Source organism: Heterodontus francisci, chromosome 12 (genome assembly GCF_036365525.1).
Source record: "Heterodontus francisci isolate sHetFra1 chromosome 12, sHetFra1.hap1, whole genome shotgun sequence".
Taxonomy (NCBI): domain Eukaryota; kingdom Metazoa; phylum Chordata; class Chondrichthyes; order Heterodontiformes; family Heterodontidae; genus Heterodontus; species Heterodontus francisci.
Genome location: NC_090382.1, coordinates 64,115,614 through 64,139,389, shown reverse-complemented (window position 1 = coordinate 64,139,389; position 23,776 = coordinate 64,115,614). Strand labels below are relative to the sequence as shown.

General features: G+C 42.9%; 1 protein-coding gene across 1 annotated transcript in view; it reads left to right on the top strand.

Moving 5' to 3' along the window:
• The window catches only part of LOC137375885 (protein phosphatase 3 catalytic subunit alpha-like), a 567,998-nt gene that overhangs the window by 385,636 nt on the left and 158,586 nt on the right, over positions 1-23,776 (top strand). Inside the window, exons 5-6 of the mRNA XM_068043519.1 lie at positions 12,094-12,218; positions 21,505-21,616. Of these exons, the coding sequence (XP_067899620.1) occupies positions 12,094-12,218; positions 21,505-21,616 (237 nt within the window). The remainder of the gene's footprint in view (positions 1-12,093; positions 12,219-21,504; positions 21,617-23,776) is intronic.

Genomic DNA, 23,776 nt, shown 5'->3' with positions numbered 1-23,776 from the left:
GGTATGTTGTTCTTCAAACATATTTCTGATATGAGCTTTTCATAGCAAATTTATTAGGTGAACATAAATAAAGTATAACTTAAGGCTGTCAGTGAGTAACATTCCTGTCAGTTTGCTATGTTTCCATTATTCCTGACAGTTCATAGATCTATAAAGCCTGGGCGAATATAATTTTAGCCATAATTACAGAAATATTTTTGCTATATAATCTGCTGTATTGTGTTACAATTCCATGTAGTCCTCTGTGGACCTCCATGCAAGTATAGCTTTGCTATATACTTCACAAAGACTGACCACTCAGATGGTGCCAGTAACGTAAAGAATAAAGGTGTTTATTGACTACTGAGAGAGCAGTTGACACATGGGGCTGAATTTTACTGGCCCTCCGGTGTCGGGGATCGTGACGGGTGATGGGGGGGGGCCCGGAAAATTCTTCCAGGAGAGGCCTGCCACGACCACCGATGCCGGGAAGGCCCCGCCGCATTTTACTGGCAGCTGCGAGGCCTTGGTGTGGCCCCCAGCTGCTCAGCGGCAGAGCCTTCATATCCATATTGAAATCAATGTAAATAAATTTAAATGAACTTACGTGGTCCCAACGGCCGTCATATGCTGATATTCCAGCCGGAAGTCCTTGGTGGGGAGGGGGGAGCAGTGAAATTCGCAGGGCAGAGGGGTGGTGGGGGAGCGGGGAAAACACTTTCTATTGGCTGAGGGGATGGTGGGAAGGGGTTGAAGGGCAAAACTAACAAGGTTCAGAGGGAAAGTTCGGTTTGGGAATTAAGTTTATTTTGGGTGGGATAGGCCCACAACCAAAAGGGGGGCGGATGGGAGAGGGTATGCCAGCTTTTATTTAGTTTTTGTGCAATGAATGTCTCTTTAAAAATTCAAATGTAACTGCAGGGCTTGAAGTCCTTTACAAATTGCGCCTGTGCGGTGGCACCGGACGCCATTGCCTGGGACGGAGCAGCCACCCCGTCTACGTCATCGGGGCCAGCCGTTCCGTCCCCTCTATTTAAATGAGCCCCTGGAATTTGTGGCATGCTCCGAAATTTCAGCCCATGATGTTCACTGTACAATAACTTCTTCTAGACTGCCTAACACTCAGAATCACGTGGTATGTTACATCATAGCTCTTACATGATCAACGTGATCATGTAGTCACACTTTCTAAAGGTATACATACACAACATATTGAAGGGTTCATTTAACACAATGGCTTAGATTTTTCAACTTTACAGCCTGGGTACCTGCCCTTTATAGAACCTGCTTTTGGAATGAAAACTGAGAAACTTCTATGAAGGGCAGGTGGTCTGCTTCACAGATTACCATTCAGGCAGTGAAGGCAAAAATCTACCCCAGTGTCTAGTAATTTTAAAAAAAAATCTGCTTTAAGATCCTTGATCAGCTACACTGTCTAAAGGACTCAATTGGTATAAAATATTTGTGAAAATACATAGACAGGCCCCAAAGGCCCATTTTTAATCTGAAGACTGTAAGAGGATATTTATTAATATAGTTTGTGACAATCTGTGGCTGCTTAATTAATGTCTGAACCTGTGCAGAAGAGAATATTGTAACAGACTTTCATGTCTTTGTGAAGGTATGGTAAGATAAATATCATTCAGTTTGGAAATGTCTTCGACACATTATAGCCTCAAAACCCATTTTATTAAGATGAGATGGCATGGGGGGGGAAAGATTCAGTAAGGTCTGTTAATCGGCACAAGGGCTGTAGGCACGATTACCCCGTGCCTGATGGAAGTGATGCAGGCAGCACACAAACTTCATGTTGCTTGCTCATTTCCATGATTGTGGCATGCAACCCAGCACCAAATGTGCTACTGAGTGACTGCATGCTCAGGAGGGGGACCAACTTTGTCTGAGGCTAGCATCAATTAAAGCTAACCAGCCTGCACCTCTTAAAGGGGAGGTGCATTCTGGCTGCAGCAAGTGTGGGAAGAGACTGGGGAAAGGTATTCTGACCAGTAAAAAACTTGAGTAAAGGAGTAGCAGACCAGAGAGAGGGCTCTTAGATTCTCAGATGCAGTGCAGGAGGCCTTAGTGCAGGAGGTGGAAAGGAGGAGAGAGGTCATCTTTCCACAGGGGGCCAGGAGGCTTTCCAGACATACAATTCAAAGGGAATGGAGCAGATAGCCATGGAGATCAATGCCAGGAGTCTGGCCCTGAAGACCTGGATACAGTGCTGGAAAAAGTTCAGTGACCTCACACAACTGGTCAAGGTTAGTGAATGCATCTTCAAATGCCATCTCCTACACTCTGCACCACCAACCTCACACGCTGCTCAATGCAGCACATCGCATTACTCACCCATCAACAATCTCTAGCAATCAGGACTCATGCCTAACATTGATATACTCCACCTCACCCTCACACACTTATCATTGCTGCAAGCCTCATACCCACATCTTGCAGCTTCCATGTACTTCCAGCTATTTATCTATGGCAGGCACATTGCAACACACTCACTAACAGCTCTCTCGTGCATTACAAGGTAGCACATTGAAGTTGACAGCAGCAACAAACCGATGGGGGATAGGCACAGCAGCAGCTTTTGAGTCCTTTGGAGGAGACAGTGCTTAGCATTACTGATGTGGCCATTGGCTTCACTGAAACCATTCAGGATGATAGTATTCCTGCCCTATGCACCTTCTCATTTCCCCCTTCACCCTCATCCAACACTATGGTAAGATGCACAAGCTGCAGGAATACCATCATCCTTTAGCTTTCCACTGCCCCATTCTCTCACTCTAGCCCTCCCCTTGTGCATTTATTCTTTCAAATGTCCAAGAGCTGCCACCTGGTCAGCCAATGACGCTTGAGCATGAAGGCCCAGAAGAGGAAAATACCTCTGAGGCAGAAGCACCATCACATGATCTGACACTGTGCATAACTTAGAGGGTATTATAGATGCAGGATCTGCATGTGGGGAGTCAATGGGCACAAGTGAGCTGCAGCCAAATCAAGGGCAAAATATGTGCCAGCTCCCTGAAGGATGGGATCACAAGCAGGTTCTGCTGCCAGAGGACTCAAATGAGGACTTTGATGGGGTCACATACAGGAAAAGGCTGATAGGCATGCACACCAAAATGCTTGGTGTATTGGCAGTCACTGCCAAAGTGCATAGAGGAGTCTAGCTCCAACCTGGAAATGGCTTTGTGCGCAGTTTGAAGCCCATTCTTTCCAGCTTGGAAGTAGTAACCAACTCCATGAGAATACTATTGGACCCAGCCATAATGCAGTGTCTAATGGCGGATGTCTTGGCTTCCATTCCAGGTCAAGCAGAAGCCACCCGACATCTGAGTTCTGCAGTGGAAGCTCAGATTGATGTCATGAGATCTCTGCTCATGCCATGCAAGCCTAGCTTGGTGCTTTGTAGGCACAGACTGCTGCCATCAATGGTTGCAGATTGCAGTGCTCAAAGGAGCTTGCAGGGTTTCACAGCAGTCCAACAATATGTGCTCCAACAGTTATTAGGATTGCTGAGGCATCTCCCCTGGAAGTAGCAGTGGCTCCGTGGTGCACAGACCTGCTATCCTCTTACAGGATGACAATATTCATCCTCCCACCACTGCCACTCTGACAGTGCAAGACATGCCAAGAATGTGCTGCTGCCCATGCTGAGGAGGTGCAGTGGGAAGCCAAGCCCTCAAAGCCCAGAGCTGTGCATATCTTAGAGGGTATTATTGGAAGATCCTATCGGATCGTCTGCAGTCTCCCCCTTTGAAAATCAGCAGTCTTCCACCAGCCATGCTACAGCCACTGGGGTAGCACTGCATAGGAGCACTAGGACAGGCAAAGGCATCTGCCAAACAGACACTAAGGGAAACACATGGGTGAATAATTGAGTATTTGTTATTTGGAGTATTGGTGGATAAAGTTGGTATGGAATGTTTGTTATGTGGTGCTTTTTATTTCAAGATTTGGCCAAAAGGACACTGTGATGATCCTTAAGAGAGGGATGGAAAGGTCATGAAGTGTGGAGTAACGGTGATGTAGGGATGTTTTTTCAGGGGAACTGGAGCTGAATAGATACTCACATACAGCCTGTCTGGAACAATGATGTGCTGGATTTCTCCTGCTTCTCCTCCTCCTGAGGTGCTTGCCAAAGCCCTGGTGGCAAGGGCTGCACCCTCACGATGGCCAAGTTGTGGAGAACGAAGCAGACCACCAAGAATCAGAAGACATTCTCCAGCGAGGACTGAAGGATGCCCCCCGAGCGATCCAGGCTTTGTAACCATTGCTTCAGGACTTCAAAGGTCTGCTCCACAACGTTCGTAGTTACTACATGACTGTCATTGTAGGAGCACTGTCCATGTGCAGTTGGGTGGCAGAGGGAAGTCATCAGACACAATGAGTAGCCCTTATCACTGAGCAGCCACCATCTGGCTCAAAGTTGGCAGGAACGGCTGACTGGTGCAGGATGAAAGCATCGTGACTGCTGTCAGGATAGTGGGAATTCACCAACATGATGGTCTGGGCATGGTTGCACGCCAAATGCGTGTTCCGGGAGTTTAAAGTTGCGGTACATCTCCCCATTGAGATCTGACACCCACAGCGTCATATGTGTGTAGTCAGTGGTATCCTGTGCCATGAGGAAGCCTGCTACCCTGGCAAAGCCACATGCCTGCTCCTCCTGCTTCCTTCTGCTTAGAGAGTATGCTTTTGTGAATATAGTGTTATAGTCCTCACATCTTGTGATTCGTTACAAAAATTTAAAAAAGGTGAACAAAACAATCTGGATTGGGAAGTGACTGATCTGGTGTAAAATAGCTTTATCACTGGAATCCTGTGTCTACCTGTTGTTGTTGTGGTAACAGAATAATTTTGAATTTGAACTGACCTCTGATGGCAATAATTAAATATCATTTTTTTTTATTATCTAAGTGAAAAGAGTGAACAGAGCATATTTGACGATACAATTCCTCCAGTGTTAATGTTGTTCATACTCAGCTTTGTGAGCCAGAATTATTGTCGAGTAATGTAATTGCATAGCACTATAATTGACTAACCTGTTTCAGCTGCACTGAACCTGAATGAATGAACAGATTCTGTTTGCAATCCAGTACAAAGAGCTCAGGGCAAAAAATTTGTGGCAATGGAAAGCAAAAAGCAGCAGGCAATCTATTAGGCTTGGACTGTCACAGCAAACTAAGAGCATAAACAACTGTAAACTAATGGAAAAATAATTGAGCTTCCAGAAAAAAAACATAGGGGTAGAAATTAGACTGGGGCTGTTCTCAGGCCTGAAGAAAAAGGCTCGAGGATCCAAAGAATCTTCTTGTTCAGCCTCATCTGAATAATTGGAACAAGCTCCCACCACAGGTCATACTTACACAGGCAGCTTGTTCAACAGCAGACGCCAGTTTCAGGCTGCCTACCGGACTGTGATCCTCAGTTCGGTGCGGATGGCGTAGACTACGGTCGTGGGTGGTGGAGGAGGTGGGGGTGGGTGGTGGAGGCAATCATCACTCCTGCAGAGTTAAGGATGCACTCCTATTCCTCCGCTCCAGAATAAATTGTTACTGAAAACAAAATTCAAAAACTTACCTTTGATTGACAGCTGCAGGAACCACTGAGGGATAGTGAGCTACTCACTGCCCATTTTATCAAAGGGATCCTTTAACAGTGTTAAGACCCTAATTTACATATTCAAGAGACCTAAAAATGGGTCCTGCAAATATGGCAGTGGGATCAACGCCCACGCATATTGATGCAGGCCATTTCACTGCTAAAATCTATGCTGAACAATTGATACCCTGCGATTATATATCATGGTTAAAAACACATATTCTTACCTAAAATGATTCAGTTACATTTTTCCAAGAATAATAGGTAGTCAGGATTATATGATGAAAAGCAGATTTCGCATGTCTTTGCAAGGGGCTGAGGAGGAGCCTGGCTGTGTGTCTGGTGGCACAAGCAAGAAGAGGCAGGATCAGGTGGAGGCTAGTGCCAAGTATTAAGGTGTAAGTGATTGTTAGGTTGAAGTTTAGGGTGTAGCAGAACCAGATATTGGGGAGGCAGGTTGATGTACAAAAGAAAGAGAAATTAATAAGATAAAAGATAAGCCTGGGAACAAAGCACAAGTAGATTAGGGAGGGAATTATAGACAAGCCCATGAGTGGAGTAGAGGTGGAAGCAGGTGCAGGGATGGAGCAGAATGGGACTTCTTGAGCAAGGAATTGATTTTGTGGTAGAAATTGGTGTGAAGTGGATGATGTATCTATAATGCATGTCTGAAACACATACCAAATTGGACTTCAGGCCTCATTTCTGTAAAATGCGAGAACTTTGAATGGAAATCAGGTGTCCCAGTTCAGCTTGCCGAATGGAGTATTCCCAGAATCAGTTGGCCAGATCACTAAACTGCCCCACGCTAGAGTATAGGAAAGTGAACAGGAGGATGGTAAATCTGGACTGGTAATGACCAGCAGTACTTTTGTTGAGGCAGGAGGGAAAACTTTGCTCCTTTTGGCTCTACATTAAGGTAAGTAAAAATAAAACTACTTGTGTTTTCATCAGAGGCCTCTAGCAAACACTTTAAGGAAGGCTAATTTAGGCACCAGTAGTCCTGGAATAACTGGATTTCTTTTGGGGCATATAAACCATCAGTTCCATATGTCTTCATGGTGACTTTGGGTGTGAATTGAGACCTAAATAGCAGGCATCCATGGATAGTTAGATAACGAAACAAATCAAAGATGTCTTGTGCAATTTTCAATATTATCTATTTACAATTTTTAAATCTATGCATGCAGAAATGTTTTATAAAATGTAATGATTTTGTTGGGAGTTCAAAGGGACACACCATTTTTTAGGCTATAAATAGAATTTTATTTTTCTTCTTTTGCCTCCTTATCTCGAGAGACAATGGGTAAGCGCCTGGAGGTGGTCAGTGCTGTGTGGAGCAGTGCCTGGAGTGGCTATAAAGGCCAATTCTAGAGTGACAGGCTCTTCCACAGGTGCTGCAGAAAAATTTGTTTGTCGGGGCTGTTCCACAGTTGGCTCTCCCCTTGCACCTCTGTCTTTTTTCCTGCCAACTGCTAAGTCTCTTCAACTCGCCACACTTTAGCCCCGCCTTTATGGCTGCCTGCCAGCTCTGGCGTAATAGAATTAGCGTAAACTAATTCTTCACTGGATAGAGATACATATTGAGATACTGTGTAGGAAATATTTTGTAAATATGGTTATATCATAAAGATTGAAAGAAAGTTGTCTCAAATTATGAGCTTTTTTCAGTTTTAGACAACACAGCTGCTACTGGAACTTCAATTTGCACATCTTATTACTTAAGATTTAGCTAATCATCAAATCTTGGATTGAATTACGTATGGTCAAAATTTGACTTAATTCCTATATGCATTGGAATACAAAAAAATCTAAGATGGCTGATCGTGATTCTTTAATTTTCTTGTGATCAAGAAAATGTTATAGCTATCTGGTTTATGATGTAGCTTTACATGAATTATGCACAACATATTCATCTAGTATGGATGCCAAAGACAAATTCTCACAATGTATTAGTATTAGGGCTTTTTTAGTTCCCATTGCTATTAAACATTGGACACAGAAATGAAAATCTATTATATATATTTATGATTTTCATGAATTTTAGGTTTTGCAAAACAAAATCAGGAAATATTTGTCCAAATGTATCAGATCTTCAAAAAAATCAGCCTTACAAATTAAAAAAGAATAAGATCCAAAGGGAGGCTAGGTTAACTTTATCTTGCCAATAGGATCCAGGTATTCCTGGAGAAAGTGTTTCTGGTGACAGATCAATTTATATTAGTGTCTCATTGGCTGAAAATGTGGTGCAAACGCGAGAGCAGCGTGAGTAATAGCAAAGACTGTAGACCTGTGGTTTACAGATGGCATACTGGCTCCTCTATGAAACCATCATTGCTAAAAATAACATAGCTAAATATCTTCAGCAGTATGAATTAGCATTGTGTGGTGAAATCTTCAATTACAGATGTGGGCTCCTACAGACATTACTTAACAGTTGTATGCCTGTATTGATAATTTGAAATGTTATCTTGATTAACACGATCAGCTACATCCATCCATGTTATTAAGGTTAAAATTACAGATTTATCCTGTAGTAAATATTTGTATAACTATTTGAAATAGCTTGCAGCCTGTTAAGCAAAATATTCTTTAAATTTTACCCACTGCGAATCTTATAACACAAAACAAAAAAACTAAGTCATAACATCTGATTCCTTCAGATTATTTTAACTGTACACATTTAATATTCGCCATATGGGTTATTGTCCCCTTAAATAAGCTTTTTTTTTAATTGTCTTAATGCACAGAAATGGACCTGCAGCTGAAGATTGCTATGACTTAGGTGTGGCTTACCTGCATTGATACACTCGAGACAACTTATAACTTGTCTCCAGTATGTCAATACAGCCTCCTGCCTCACATTAAAATCAGTGTCAATTTTTCAGTAAGTGAGTGGCCATTTTGTGGAACAGGCTCCCTAGGAGCTGGTGGAAGAAGTTGGTATTGATGCATTCAGATGCAAATTAGATAAGATTTATTTCAGGAAGTAACATTTTGGGATAGAGTATATGAGCATTTTGAGACATGATATGTGATAAGTGTAGCATGCTTGGCAAGAATCGATGACTATGGACCTATGGTTCCCAGAGCTCTCCACCAGTGAGATTTTTCTCCTGTCATGTCTGGGTCGGTTGTAATTGTTGTCTGTTGTCCTTGGGGGACTCCAGCAGTAATGGTTTGGAGACATGAAGAGAAGCCATTGCAGGAGATTCTCTAGATATGACTGGATAGGTAAGAGTTTAACCATGTGAAGGCAAACCCACTAAGCTGGACAACTGAGGAGAGGTGTTGGAAAATGATGGTGCAGTCAACTGCATCAAAGGCTACAGACAGGCCAAGAAGGACAAGGAGGGATAGTGCACCATGGTCACAGTTACAGAGGATTCATTTAGGACTTTGATTGGAGATGTGTCTGCTATGAATTGACAGAAACCTGACTGGAGAGTCGCAAACATAGAGTTGCAAACAAGATGGATACGGAATTGAGAGGTAACAACATGTTCAAGGTCATTGGTGAAGAAAAGAGATCAGAGATTGGGCAGTAGTTTTTAAAGACTAAGGGATTGAGTGCTGATTTCTTTTAGGAAAGGTGTGTTGTTGGCAGATTTGAAAGGGAGGGGGTCAGTACCTGAAGAGAGAAAAAAGAAAGGCTTGCATTTATATAATACCTTTCATGACCTTAGAACATCCCAACACACTTTACAGCCAGTGAAGTACTTTTAAAGTGTAGTTACTAATGTAATGTAGGAAATGAGACAGCCAATTTGTGCAAAGCAAGCTTCCACAAACAGCAATGTGATAATGACCAATGATATTAGATGAGACTTTTATAGATGGAGTAACAGCACATGATTTACAGCTCTAGAAAATTCTGCTTTCCCCTGATCTAGGCATTTTTTAAGCCTTCAGCTTATTAATATAAATATTACAGTAGTAATAATAATGCTAGTACAATGCAACTAAAATATTTATGTAAAAATGATTATAAACAATTATAAAACATTTTAAATACTCTCACTTTTCTTTTCCTGTGATGTCTTTTCCTCATTCTCTTCTATTTGTAACTTTTCTTTATTACTATTATACCCTATTCTATTCAATATGATTCAAAGGAGGTGTTGACTCCAACAGTGAAATATTGAGGGTTGTCTTTCTCTTGCCCATGTCAATTTTCTTTTTCTTTTATTAAATTGATAGTTTGCATTGTTACTTTATTCTACCAGTTATTTTTGCCTAGCTGTACATTGCAGATATTTTGTTGACTTTTGACACTTGTCCCTTTTATTAACAACCCTTTGCTAACCACATTGACAACTCCTTATGGTAGAAATTAATTTTAGTACCTTGCAATAAATGACCAGACTTTGAGAGTAATGGAAGATAATTTTGGTTTGTACCATTTGTCTTGTTCTGAACAGAATTTTCTGTTTCTTTTTTGCTTATATTTTAACAGCAATCACTCACTTCAAAGATTCAAGGCATTTCTGCATCTGGATCAGTGATCAGGTGCTATATAAATGCTTGTTGCCTTTTAGTGCTTGTGTGAAGTGAAAGCTTTAATTTCTATAAATCAGTCGAGCTCCATTCACTGATTATTGTTGGAAATTGAAATAAGTACAACCAGCTGCTGATTCGATATCTTAGTTTTCTGTCTGCCAAGTTTCCTAGCCTCATCATAATGGACAACATGATGGAAAATTGGGTATTTTTTTTTCTTCCAGAAGTATTTCAATTCTGCCTGACCTACCTTTCTGCTTGAAACCTAAAAAATAATCCGCAAATTAAAATAATGAGGGTCACATTAGAATAGATAGGGATTCTGCAATGCCGCTTACTGAAGCCTTCTATGTGGGTCTTGCTGGGAGGATTTCCCTCAGAGGGACATTGAGTGTTTCGACCATGGAGTTTCAATTTCTCTTCTCACGGCAAGTTTAAACTGCTGTAAAGAAATTTACCATATCAGTAACAAGCCTATCCATTACAAAAATAGCAGCCTTGAGAACTCCCTTCAGATTTCACAGTTCTGTAATAAGAAATATTTGTAATCTCCTGAATATGCTGCCTTCTTTCAGCATCCTTTATAGATGATGTTATTAAGTAAGATGTTGTACTCTTATGCTATTACACAACTTATACACAGGATACAGGGATTCTGCTGTGATACTTCGTAACTTATTTCCACAGCATTGCAGATATTCCTTTTTTTGTATTGAAAATAACACATGTGTGTTCTTTTCCTGTCATACTATGCACTAAAATGTAAATGAAACTTATGCACATGTTTTAAGCAGTCCTGAAACTTGGGTCATATATCTTCATTGTTTTTTTAACTTTGACAGTGCAGGCTTTAATTCATTCCTTGCTTGGCTGCCAGATTGGTTACTCTTCAATGGCTGATCAGAGTATGAACAGGAGTAGGCCATATGGCTGCTAGAGCCTGCTCTGCCATTCAGTAAGATCACAACTGATCTTCTACTCCAACTCCCCAGTTTCTTACCTTATCCCCATATTCCTTTTGTGCCCAAAAATCGATCAATCTCAGTCTTGAATATATTCAATAACTGAGCATCCACAGTACTCTGGGGTAGAGAATTTCAAAGATTCACAAACCTCCGAGTGAAGAAATTTCTTCTCATTTCAGTCCTATCTGACCAACCTCTTATCCTGAGACTACAACTCCTCGTTCTAGACTGTCTAGCAGGGGAATCAGCCTCTCAGCATCTACCCTGCCAAGCAACTTAAGATTTTCATATGGTTCAGTGAGACCACCTCTCATTTCTTTAAACACCAGATAATATAAGTCCATTGTACCCAATTTCTCCTCATAGGACAGCTTTCTCATCCCAGGAATCAATCTAGTGAGCCTTCATTACACCGTCTCGAAAGCAATTATATCCTCCTTTAGGAAAGGAGAAAAAAACTGTACACAGTGTTCCAGGTGTGGTCTCACCAATTCCCTGTATAATCACAGCAAGACTTCCTTACTCTTATACTCCAACCTGCTTTCAATAAAGGCTAACATACCATTTGCCTTCCTGGTTGCTTGTTTTACTTGCATGTAATGTTACACATGGCTTCTAGTAGATGTGATTCCAGGAGACTAGACATCCTGATTAAAACAGTATTAGGTTTGAGGGGACTTTTTGAAATGCAATGCATTAAAATGTTAACTGGTCTCCTCACTGGGCATCTAGCTACAGAACAAGTGAATTACTAATAAGCCTCAAAATCTGAAATAGTCCATGAAAAGTGTTTTAAAAAATCCAAAGTTGGGTTTTGTTAGCACTTTATAGGCATATAGAATGTCATTTTATCACAAAGAATTACATGTAAAACTGTAAGGATGCTAACTTGTTTTATGGCAGAATATGGACAACAGCTGTCAACGTTATAAACTAAGCAATTGAGTGGAGTATTATATTTAAGTTTAGCTTAATTTTGCAAAATAGTAAAAATTACAAAGCCATCTACTTAAGTAAATTCCTGTATTTTGTTTCCTAGTTTGTGGAGACATTCATGGTCAGTTCTTTGACCTGATGAAGCTCTTTGAAGTGGGTGGGTCACCAGCCACTACTCGCTACCTCTTTCTTGGAGACTATGTGGACAGGGGCTACTTCAGTATTGAGGCAAGTACTGTATGTGTGTAGAAAGCATTGAATAGCATGGAACTGTTACACACAAACACACACACACAGTTAATTCAAAAGTGAATATGTTCCTTTAATAGAATTTGATGTATTATAGTAAAATGTATAGCGCTAAAACTGTTTCAGGTACATTTACTGGTATCATAAATGTATGCCCTAATTTATATCCAGACTATTAATCTGTGTGAGTTATATTTTTAGATGAAGCAACATCATTCTGTCCTTTCTTTGTAATGTGTTTTAACCCAATGATGTATTAGTGTTTTTGCACCCAAATAAAAGTTACATGGTAACGCAGTCTCACTTTCAGTCAGTAAAAAGACCTATAGTTCACCACCTTTCAACAGTACTTCCTTGATGCTGTTCTAATAACACTGTGTCTTGTGTTAACAAGAATCTGTTTAGTTTCTTATTGAAACCCATTCTTGATCCACTGTCCATGATGGTCATCTGTTCCACACGCTTACCACACTTTTAGAAAAAAAGCATTTTTCCTGTATTTCCTATTTTGGTGTCTTTAATTTGTAAATATGATCCGCTTTGCTTAAATTCTGTACATGGCAGAAAAGCTTATTTGGATTTAATTTGCTCAAACTTTTCATAATTTTAAGCACATCCATCATATCCATTATCAAATATTTTCTGCTTTGGGTCATCCTGACTGTTGTGTTAGGAGCTGAGCTTTTGCTATGGGTGCCTCTGGATCATGTTAATGGCTTGGGATGGGAAATTTCCTGTCCTTTCGAGGCACATTAATGTAGTAGTTTGGATGCAGGAAGAACAAGCCAAGAGGTCATGAGTTCAAATCCATCATGGTAAGTTATAAAACTACCTTCAATGAATGGAGTATTTGGTGGGCTATCAGCAGAAAAAAAACAAACAAACCTGCCAGATTAAAATATATAATATATACAAAAATATAAAGCTGGCATCAGTAAAAGTGACATCTGAAGAAATCAGAGGCCAGAATTTTACGCCCCCCAGATGAGCAGGCTCGTGGCGGGGGGTGCATAAAATGGGTGTAAATTGTACCCGACCCTCTCCCGCCCTGTTGCAAGTTTACGCGGGACGGTGGTGGCGAGAAACTGTCCGCCTACCCCAGGCCAATCAAGACCCTTAAGTGGCCAATTAACTGCCACATAAGGGCCTATGCCCGCCACCACAGGTATTTTACCCTTGGCTGGTAGGCAACTGAGGTCTCAAAAAGCCCACCTGATGAAACTAGGCAGCCTTCTTACGGGCTTGGGGGGACCCTCCTGATCTGGCACCCTGTGCCTCATGGAGGGCTGTCCCCGAAACTCCAACCACCCCCAACGCCTAACACTCCCCCTGCACCCCCTAACAAATCCCCCTTGCCTCACCACAGCCCGGCCAATTGTCTCTGCTGAGACCCTAAAAACGTAACCTTTTTCCGGGGCCATCCTTCATCTTCTTCGGATGGCTGGATGTAGTCCCAGCAATCGCCAGTGCTTCCGGTGGCACAGCTGGGACTGCTGGCTCGCTGGCAGCTCCATTAGGTGGGACTTCTTGCCTCAATGAGATGGAAGTCCCACCCAAGCCAAATTAAGGGGCTGGGGATCATAACATCCAGTCTGGATCCCCATGCCCAGCGGAGGCCGGCTTGCCACCGACTTTTTGACCGGTTGATGGGGCCCCCACACGCCATGCCCAATGAAAAGTTCCAGCCAGATTGTCATTAAAAACCCATAAAAAATTCATTTGTGTTCTTCAGAGACTGAGGTCTGCCACTCCCACTAGCCTACACTACATGCGACTGCTGTCCCACACTATTTGGTTGGACGTTAATGACCTCTGAAGTGACCTGGCCAGCCACTCTGTTATAAATAATCACTACAATGTTCCATATTAGGATGAAAATTGGATAGCCAAAAATTGAGCGATCTGAGGCCAGTTGAATGCACAAAGCTTTCTCACTAACATATGGTGCTCAAGCTGGGTAAGCTGCTTCACAGACTAGTCAAGCAAGAATCTGGCACAGTCATACTAATAGCATTATATCTATCACCTGACATCCTGGACTACTCAACCACATCACTGGCTGTGCCTTGTCACATAGGCAGGGTACATCCACCAGTCAGCTGGGCTGCGCCCTGGGAGTCCTCAACCTTGATTCTGGATCTTACAAAGTCTCTTGACGTTCATGTTAAACAAGGCCAAAGAAACCTCCTGCAGATTGCCACTGTTACGCCAATGTGTTTTGTTGAATGATAATTTTCTTTGGTCCACTGAGTGGAGATCTGAATTTGTATTTTTTTTAAAAAGACACTTTTTAACTGACCAGCTAAAAGGCAGCTTAAGATGACCACCTAGTTTGTTACACTGTATCCTACATTGTAAAGGACTGTGAGGAGAGAGACAACATGTCTGCTCAGTCCCCAGCAAGAACCAAGACCCAGGATGTTTAAAGGAACTACCTGTTCTTTCAGCAAGCAGAGAAATACTGATAACTGCTCCCCATCTGTGGTTTTAAGCTGGTATTTTTTCTGCAGCAAAGGAGATGAAACTGGACTCTAACATGTGTAGACCCTAAGTGGGGGTCCCTCTCTCTCTCTCCATTCCAGCTTGAAAGATTTAAAATCCTGCTTGTTGACTGACTATCTTTGCATACTCTGGCTACAATCCAAAACCCTGTTAGAGGAAATCATCTGCATCGCTATCTCTAAGAGACTCACCAGTCATCTATCTCTTCAAACTAAAAGCCTCAGGACCACTGAATTCAGCTAGAAGCCAGCTGAATGACCAAACTCCACAGACTGTGTAACTCAACCAATCTACCTATGCACACCTTGTAACCTATTTGTGTGTGTGTAAACCTCTAGAGTATTTGTGAGTGAAAGCTGCCGTGTCATTTATTATTTTTATTAGTTCGTTTTAGGTACAATAAAGTTAACTTTCTTTGTTAACTCAGGAAAACCTGTCCGATTGATTCTTGATCACAGAAATTAATTAATCAAACACCTACTTAATTGGCCAGTACATTCACTTTAAGAAAGAATTAAACCTGTTGTGGTCAAACAAGGAGAGGGAAAAGAAGGAAACCCTTCTACCCCTCTTCACTTGACCGTAACACCACATACTACCTCTCCTCAATTGATGAATCTATATTTCTCAATGTTGAGAACTACTTGGAGGAAACACTGAGGAAAGCTAGGGCACAGAATGTATGCTCGGTGGGGCCTATGATATTCACCATCAAGGGGCTAGGAGTTTCACCACTGACAAAATCCTGAAGGAGATAGCTGCCATACTGAGTCCGCATTAGATAGTAAATGAACCAACATAATAGAGTAATGTACTTAATCTCATACTCACAAACATACATATGGCAAACAGATCTGTCCACAACAATTGTAAATTGCCCCTAGTGTAGGTAGGTGTTATGGGAAGGTGGGGATGTGAGAGGGAAATGGGATTAATGTAGGATTAGTATAAATGGGTGGTTGATGGTTGACATGGATTTGTTGAGCCGAAGGGCCTGGTGCGGTGTTGTATCTCTCTCTAACACATGACCTCAGTGAAAAACCGCATCACTCTTCCAGAATCACTCATTGTCTGGGTGGCACAGTGGCGCGGTGGTTATCACCGCAGCCTCACAGCTCCAGCGACCCGGGTTCAGTTCTGGGTACTGCCAGTGCAGAGTTTGCAAGTTCTCCCTGTGTCTGCGTGGGTTTCCTCCCACAGCCAAAGACTTGCAGGTTGAAAGTTAAATTGGCCATTGTAAATTGCCCCTAGTGTAGGTAGGTGGTAGGAGAATGATGGGGATGTGGTAGAGAATATGGGGTTAATGTAGGATTAGTATCAATGGGTGGTTGTTGGTCGGCACAGACTCGGTGGGCTGAAGGGCCTGTTTCAGTGCTGTATCTCTAAATAAACAGCATTGATTTGACAGTACAATCTTGTTTCCACAATGTGGATGCCTGCTATTGTCTGGTGTGAAGTTACTGTGTGCTATGTTGGGAATTTAAGGACAGATCAAGCAATCTAAAAGTGGAGCTACTGACTGTCCATGGGGCCATCAACTGAATTAGAGGTGTAAACTTTTTTTAATTTGTTCATGGGATATGGGCATCACAGGCAAGGCCAATATTAATTACCCATTACTGCCCTTGAGGTGCTGGTGGGGAGCTGCTACCACAATCTGTAAACTTATGGCTCAGCACATCTCTCACTCTTCCACCACCACAAAGCCAGAAGACCAACAATAGTTCAGTGAGGTATTTGCCAGGGGCAGCGCTAGGCATACCTCAGAATGAGGCACCAAGCTAGTCAAGCTAGAGCACAGGCTACCTACATGCTAAGTAGAAATAGCAGCACACTATCCACAGAGCTAGCTGGTTCCACTCAAAGCAATTATCTGTAGCCTTACCTCAGGAATGGTGGTGGACAACTAAAAAGGAGAGGAGGCTCCATGAACACCCCCATCCTCAACCAAGACGGATCTCAGCATATGTGTGCAATAGAACATCTTGGGGTTTCACCATTGGCCAGAAGCTTAACTGGACCAATGGTATCAAAGACATGGGTGTTAGGCCATGCTGGGTACTCTGCGATGAGTGGCTCACCTGCTGATCCTTTGAAAGCTTTCCCACATCTGCAAGGCTCAAGTCAGAATTGTAACAGAATACTCATCACTCACCTGGTTGGGTGTAAGCTGCAATAACACTCAACGAACAAAACACAATCCAAGAAAAGCAATAAAAACAAGAAATTCTGGAAATACTGAGCAGGTCTGGCAGCATCTGTGGAGAGAGAAGCAGAGTTAACGTTTCAGGTCAGTGACCCTTCATCAGAACTGGCAGATATTAGAAATGTAAAAGGTTTTAAGCAAGTAAAGCCAGGGATGGGGCAAGAGATAACAAATGAGAAGGTGTTGATAGGACAAGGTCACAGAGAATAACTGACCAGAAAGTCATGGAACAAAGGCAAACTGTATGTTAATGGTGTGCTGAAAGACAAAACGTTAGTACAGAGAGGGTGTGAATAGACTGTAAAGCACAAAGCACTCCAAGAACAAACATTAAAAAAAACAAAAACAGTGGGTAGGCACAGTAGAAACAAACTAAACAAACTAAAATAAAATAATCAAAGAAAAAAGAAAAAAATAATTAAACATAAAAAGGGGGAACTGTCATGTTCTGAAATTATTGAACTCAGTGTTCAGTCCGGCAGGCTGTAGCATGCCTAATCGGTAAATGAGATGCTGTTCCTTGAACTTGCATTGATGTTCACTGGAATATTGCAGCAATCCCAGGACAGAGATGTGAGCATGAGAGCAGTGGGGGTTGTTGAAATGGCCAGCAACCGGAAGCTCAGGGTCATGCTTACGGACTGAGTGGAGGTGTTCCGCAAAGCGGTCAACCAATCTGCGTTTGGTCTTCCCAATGTAAAGGAGACCACATTGTGAGCAGTGAATACAGTATACTAAATTGAAAGAAGTACAAGTAAATGGCTTCTTCACCTAAAAGGAGTGTTTGGGGCCTTGGATAATGAGGAGAGAGGAGGTAAATGGACAGGTATTACACCTCCTGCGATGGCATGGAAGGTGCTGTGGAAAGGGGATGAGGTGGTGGCGGTAATGGAGGAGTGGACCAGGATGTCGCGGATGGAACAATCCCTTCGGAATGCTGACAGGGGAAGGGAGGGGAAGATGCTGGACATGGCAGAAATGGCGGAGGATGATCGTTTGGATGTGGAGGCTGGTGGGGTGGAAAGTGAGGACAAGAGGAGCCCTGTTGCGGTTCTGGAAGGGAGGGGAAGGGGTGAGGGTAGAGGTACAGGAAATGGGCCGGACACCTTTGAGGGCCCTGTCAACCACATTGGGGGTGAATCCTCGGTTGAGGAAAAAGCGAGACATTATCAGAAGCACTGTTGTGGAAGCTTGCATCGTCAGAGCAGATGCGCCGGAGACGGAGAAACTGGGAGAATGGAATGGAGTCCTTACAGGAGGCAAGGTGTGAAGAAGTGTAGTCGAGGTAGCTGTGGAAGTCGGTGGGCTTGTAATGAATATTAGTAGACAGCCTATCCCCAGAGATGGAGACAGAGAAGTCGAGGAAGGGAAGGGAAGTGTCAGAGATGGACCATGTGAAGGTGAGAGAAGGGTGGAAATTAGAAGCAAAGTTGATAAAGTTCCTTGGTTCCGGGTGGGAGCAGGAAAAGGCACCGATACAGCCATCAATCTACCGGAAAAATTGGGGGAGGAGTCCTGAGTAAGACTGGAACAAGGAATGTTCGAATATCCTGAAAAAAGACAGGCATAACTAGGACCCATGCAGGTACCCATAGCAACATCTTTTACTTGAAGGAAGTGAGTGGAGTTGAAGGAGAAGTTGTTCAATGTGAGAACAAGTTCAGTCAAGCGGAGGAGGGTAGTGGTGGATGGGGACTGGTTGGGCCTCTGTTCAAGGAAGAAGTGGAGACCCTTCAAACTGTCCTGGTGGGGGATAGAAGTGTGAAGAGATTGGACGTCCATAGTGAAGAGGAGGCGGTTAGGGCCAGGAAACTGGAAATTGTCAAAATGACGTAGGGCGTCAGAAGAGTCACGGATATAGGTGGGAAGAGACTGGACCGGGGAGAAAAGATAGAGTCAAGATAGGAAGAAATAAGTTCAGTGGGGCAGGAACAGGCCGAAACAATGGGTCTGCCGGGACAGTCCTGTTTGTGAATTTTGGGAAGGAGATAGAAGTGGGCTGTCCGCGGTTGCAGGACTATGAGGTTGGAAGCTGTAGAGGGAAGATCTCTAGAGGAGATGAGATCAGTGACAGTTCTGTGGACAGTCGCATGATGTTCGGTGGTGGGGTCATGGTTCGGGGGAAGTAGGAAGAGGTGTCTGAGAGTTGGCACTGAGCCTCTGCAAGGTAGAGGTCGGTACGCCAGACAACAACAGCACCACCCTTATCTGCAGGTTTGATGACAATGTCGGGGTTAGATCTGAGAGAACAGAGTGCAGCAAGTTCAGAGGGGGGCAGTTTAGAGTGAGTGGGGGTAGGGGGGGGGCAGAGAAACTGAGATGGCTGATGTCTCGCCGATAGTTTTCAATGAAAAGTTCAAGTGCGGGTAAGAGGCCAGAGGGAGGGGTCCAGGTAGAGGGGGAATGCTGGAGGTGGGTAAGTGGGTCTTCCCCTCCCTTCCCCTGTCAGCATTCCGAAGGGATCATTCCCTCCGCGACACCCTCGTCCACTCCTCCGTTACGACCACCACCTCGTCCCCTTCCCATGGCATTTTCCCCTGCAATCGCAGGAGGTGTAATACCTGCCCATTTACCTCCTCTCTCCTCACTATCCAAGGCCCCAAACACTCCTTTCAAGTAAAGCAGCGATTTACTTGTACTTCTTTCAATGTAGTATACTGTATTCGCTGCTCACAATGTGGTCTCCTCTACACTGGGGAGACCAAACGCAGATTCGGTGACCACTTTGCGGAACACCTCCGCTCAGTCCGTAAGCATGACCCTGAGCTTCCGGTTGCTGGCCATTTCAACAACCCCCGCTGCTCTTATGCTCACATCTCTGTCCTGGGATTGCTGCAGTGTTCCAGTGAATATCAACGCAAGCTCGAGGAACAGCATCTCGTTTACCGATTAGGCACGCTACAGCCTGTTGGACTGAACACTGAGTTCAATAATTTCAGAGCATGACGGGCCCCCCTTTTTATGTTTAGTTATTTTTCTTTTTTTATTTTTTTTTTATTTTGTTATTTTATTTTAGTTTATTTTAGTTTGTTTAGTTTGTTTCGACTGTGCCTAGCCCCTGCTTTCTGTTTTTTTTAATGTTTGTTCTTGGAGTGCTTTGTGCTTTACAGTCTATTCACACCCTCTCTGTACTAACGTTTTGTCTTTCAGCACACTATTAACATGCCGTTTGCCTTTGTTCCATGACCTCTGGTCAGTTATTCTCTGTCCCATCAAGGCCTTCTCATTTGTTATCTCTTGCCTCACCCCTGGCTTTACTTGCTTAAAACCTTTTACATTTCTCATATCTGCCAGTTCTGATGAAGGGTCACTGATCTGAAACGTTAACTCTGCTTCTCTCTCCACAGATGCTCCCAGACCTGCTGAGTATTTCCAGCATTTCTTGTTTTTATTTCAGATTTCCAGCATCTGCAGTATTTTGCTTTTATCCAGGAAAAGCAGTCTGCTTTGTCAGTTTTTCTGTCCCTAAACTTAATATCCTCCCTCTCCAATTCTGACACATTGTGGCTTCAGTATCCATGATCTTATGTGATCCGCTGCATAAACTATCATTACTTGAACAGTACACCTCTCTCTGCAACCTCTTTCACAAAGAAGGACAAGAGTAGCAATATCATGGGAACACCATAATCTCCAAGTTGTCCTCCGAATCACACAGGATCCTGACTTGGGCATTTGTCACTGATCCTTCATTGTTGCTGGGTCAATATTCTGCAATTTCCTATCTATCACGAGCATAAGGACTGCAGCTGTACAAGGAGGAGGCCTATCACTGCCGTCTATGGGCTCTCGAAATGGATAATACATGCAGCCTTCTCAATGATGCCTGCTCCCCATGAAGACATTTTTTTTTACAACTATTGCTCTAGGGCTTGAAAATAAATTTGTATGCACCATTTATTTTACATTATAGCAGCTAAAAGGTTGCTTCTATTTTAAGGTAACTATACGGTTTTGTAGTTGAATGTTAATAATTTAGCAACAACCTTTTTAGACATATTTTCGATCATATAATCCTGAAAAAGATATTTAAAAGATATTGTCACACTGCTCCAATTTAACAATCAAAGGACAGAATTGCAAATTGCTTTTGTTGTGACATCGACCATTGTGGAGAGACACAGTGTAGAGAGTAATATTTATGACTGCAAACTACTGGCCAAGGAGATTGCATTATTCACAGTGAGAGATAGACACCAATTAGCAGTAATAAATTGTTTCTGTATTACATTGAAAATTAATTAAAATATGTCACTTGTCTACCATATCTTTATGGTACATATGACACTGAAGAAATGGTAGTTATACAAGATACACAGTGGATTCCTATTATTTGTAGCAATATGGCATTTGATAAAGAAACTTTTTCAGATATTATGTGCCAAAATATGAAAATTACAGAGAACAATAAGTAATTGGGATTAAGAAAAGCTGTCATGCTGACTGACATTGGATACATGTTGTTTATTGTCATGGTATTTAAACATTTAAAAAAATATTATACAAGGCTTTTTATTACCACCTTAAAATAATCCTGAATTATTTATTTCTATACAGTGCGTTTTGTATCTGTGGTCGTTGAAAATCCTGTATCCAAAGACACTGTTTTTACTCCGTGGAAACCATGAGTGTAGACATTTGACAGAATATTTCACTTTCAAACAAGAATGTAAGTACCTTTACACTGCAACTGAAGTTTTTAGCTAAAGTTGAAGCCAGTGCAATTGAAAATATATTATTGACCTGGTTAAGAAATTGGCTGAGCAGCAGGAGACAGAGGGTAGGCATACTGGGCAGGTGCTCTAATTGGCTTGATGTGACTCATCCCAGGAACTATGTTGGGGCCTCAACTATTCATCACATTTATTAATGGCTTAGATGATGGGATAGAAAGGTACACAACCAAATTTGCCAATGATATAACGACAAGTAACATTGTAAGCAATGTAGATGGAAACATAAAATTACAAAGAGATATTGATAGAGTAAGTGAATGGGCAAATCTGTGACAAATGGATTTCAATGTAGGAAAATATGAGGTCACATGTGAGGTCATCCACTTTGGACCTAAAAAGGATAGAACAGGGTACTTTCTAAATGGTGAAAAGCTAAAAATAGTGGTATCCCAAAGAGACTTGGGGATCCAGGTACCAAGACTATTAAAATGTCCTGACCGGGTCCAAAAAAAATCAAAAAGACTAATGGAATGCTGGCTTTTTTGTCTAGAGGACTAGAATGCAAGGGAGTGGAAGTTGTGCTTCAGCTAAACAAAGTCCTGGTTAGACTACCCCTGGAATGCTGTGAGCAGTTCTGGGCACCACACCTTAGGAAGGATTTATTGGCCTTGGAGGGAGTGCAGCCTAGATTTACCAGAATGATACCTGGACTTCAAGGGTTAAATTGCAAGGAGAAATTACACAAACTAGGGTTATATTCCCTAGAATTTAGAAGGTTAAGTGGTAATTTGATCAAGTTTTTCAAGATATTAAAGAGAACAGATAGGGTAGATAAAGAGAAACTAATTCTGCTGGTTGGAGAGTCTGGGACTAGGGGGCATAGTCTAAAAATTAGAGCCAGATCTTCTCGGGAGTGAAATTAGGAAACACTTCTATGCACAAAAGGTGTTAGAAATTTGAACTTCTGTTCCACAAACAGCAGTTGATACTGGATCGACTGTTTATTTTAAATCTGAGATTGATGGATTTTTGTTAACCAAATATACTAAGAAATACGGGCCAAAGGCAGGTAAATGGAGTTAGGCCGCAGATCACCCATGATCTCATTGAGTGTCAGAACAAGCTCAAGGGCTCAATGGTCCACACATGTTCCTATGTTCCTACAGCACACTTTCCTAGATTAACATCTGTTTACTGTAAATTCTATACCATTTTATGTTAACAAAGTTTATCACTGTGTTAATCTGGCCAGCGGATCTCCCTTTCGTTAAGCATTAAAAGTGCTCGTCATTTTTTTAATCATTTAAATTCCTATAGTACATTGTCAAAAACACAATTTCAAATATAGGATTGAATGCATTGGGTTGGATTTTATGCCGGAGATGGGTTTCCTGGCGCCTTGCTGAAAGTGAGAGGACCCCCACCTCTGCATTTTATCAGTCCCCTGGAGCGATCCTCTGGTCTTTTGGGGTGAAAGTTTAAGGAAGTGGGATCCCCGTCCCTTTAAAGACAATAGGGACTGAGATCCCTCCCCCAAGAGCTGCTGGCCAATCACAGGGCCAGCAGGTCAGCAGTATTAGCAGCGCCACTGGGAGCAGTGGCCACTGCTGGTATTACAGAGGCCTCGGGCCCAGGCCCAGTGTTGGAACCACAGAACACAGGTAGGTGAGGCAGGGTCACCAGGGCCAGTCCAGAAGGCCCCGGTGAGGAGGGTGAGGGGGTGGGCATTCTGTCCAGGGGAGGGTTTCCTGGGAGGGGAATTTGTTCCCAATGAGGGTCCTTCCTGGGCCATAAATTGCCCACGAAGGAGGGACCGCGCTCCCCCCCTGCCCTCCCCCCAAGCCCACAGGGAGGTCACCTAGTTCTTCAAGGCATCCTCCCTGTGTGGCGGAGGCAACTGGTAAGATCCCCACAGTGGTGGGAAGAGGCCCTTATTTGGCTGCTGGGCTGGAAGGCCGTCATTGGCCTACCCCGACCCCGGGAGAATCGGAACCAGCAATCCCAGTGTCAGGTTCCATGGCGGCTGCTGCCGCTCCAATTCTCCGGTCCCCCCGTCCCCCCCCTCCCACTCCTGCCGTGAATCCCACCTTCGGGAGGAGAACAAGATCCAGCCCATTGTATCTAAAATTAAAATTAAAATGGGGACACTTAAA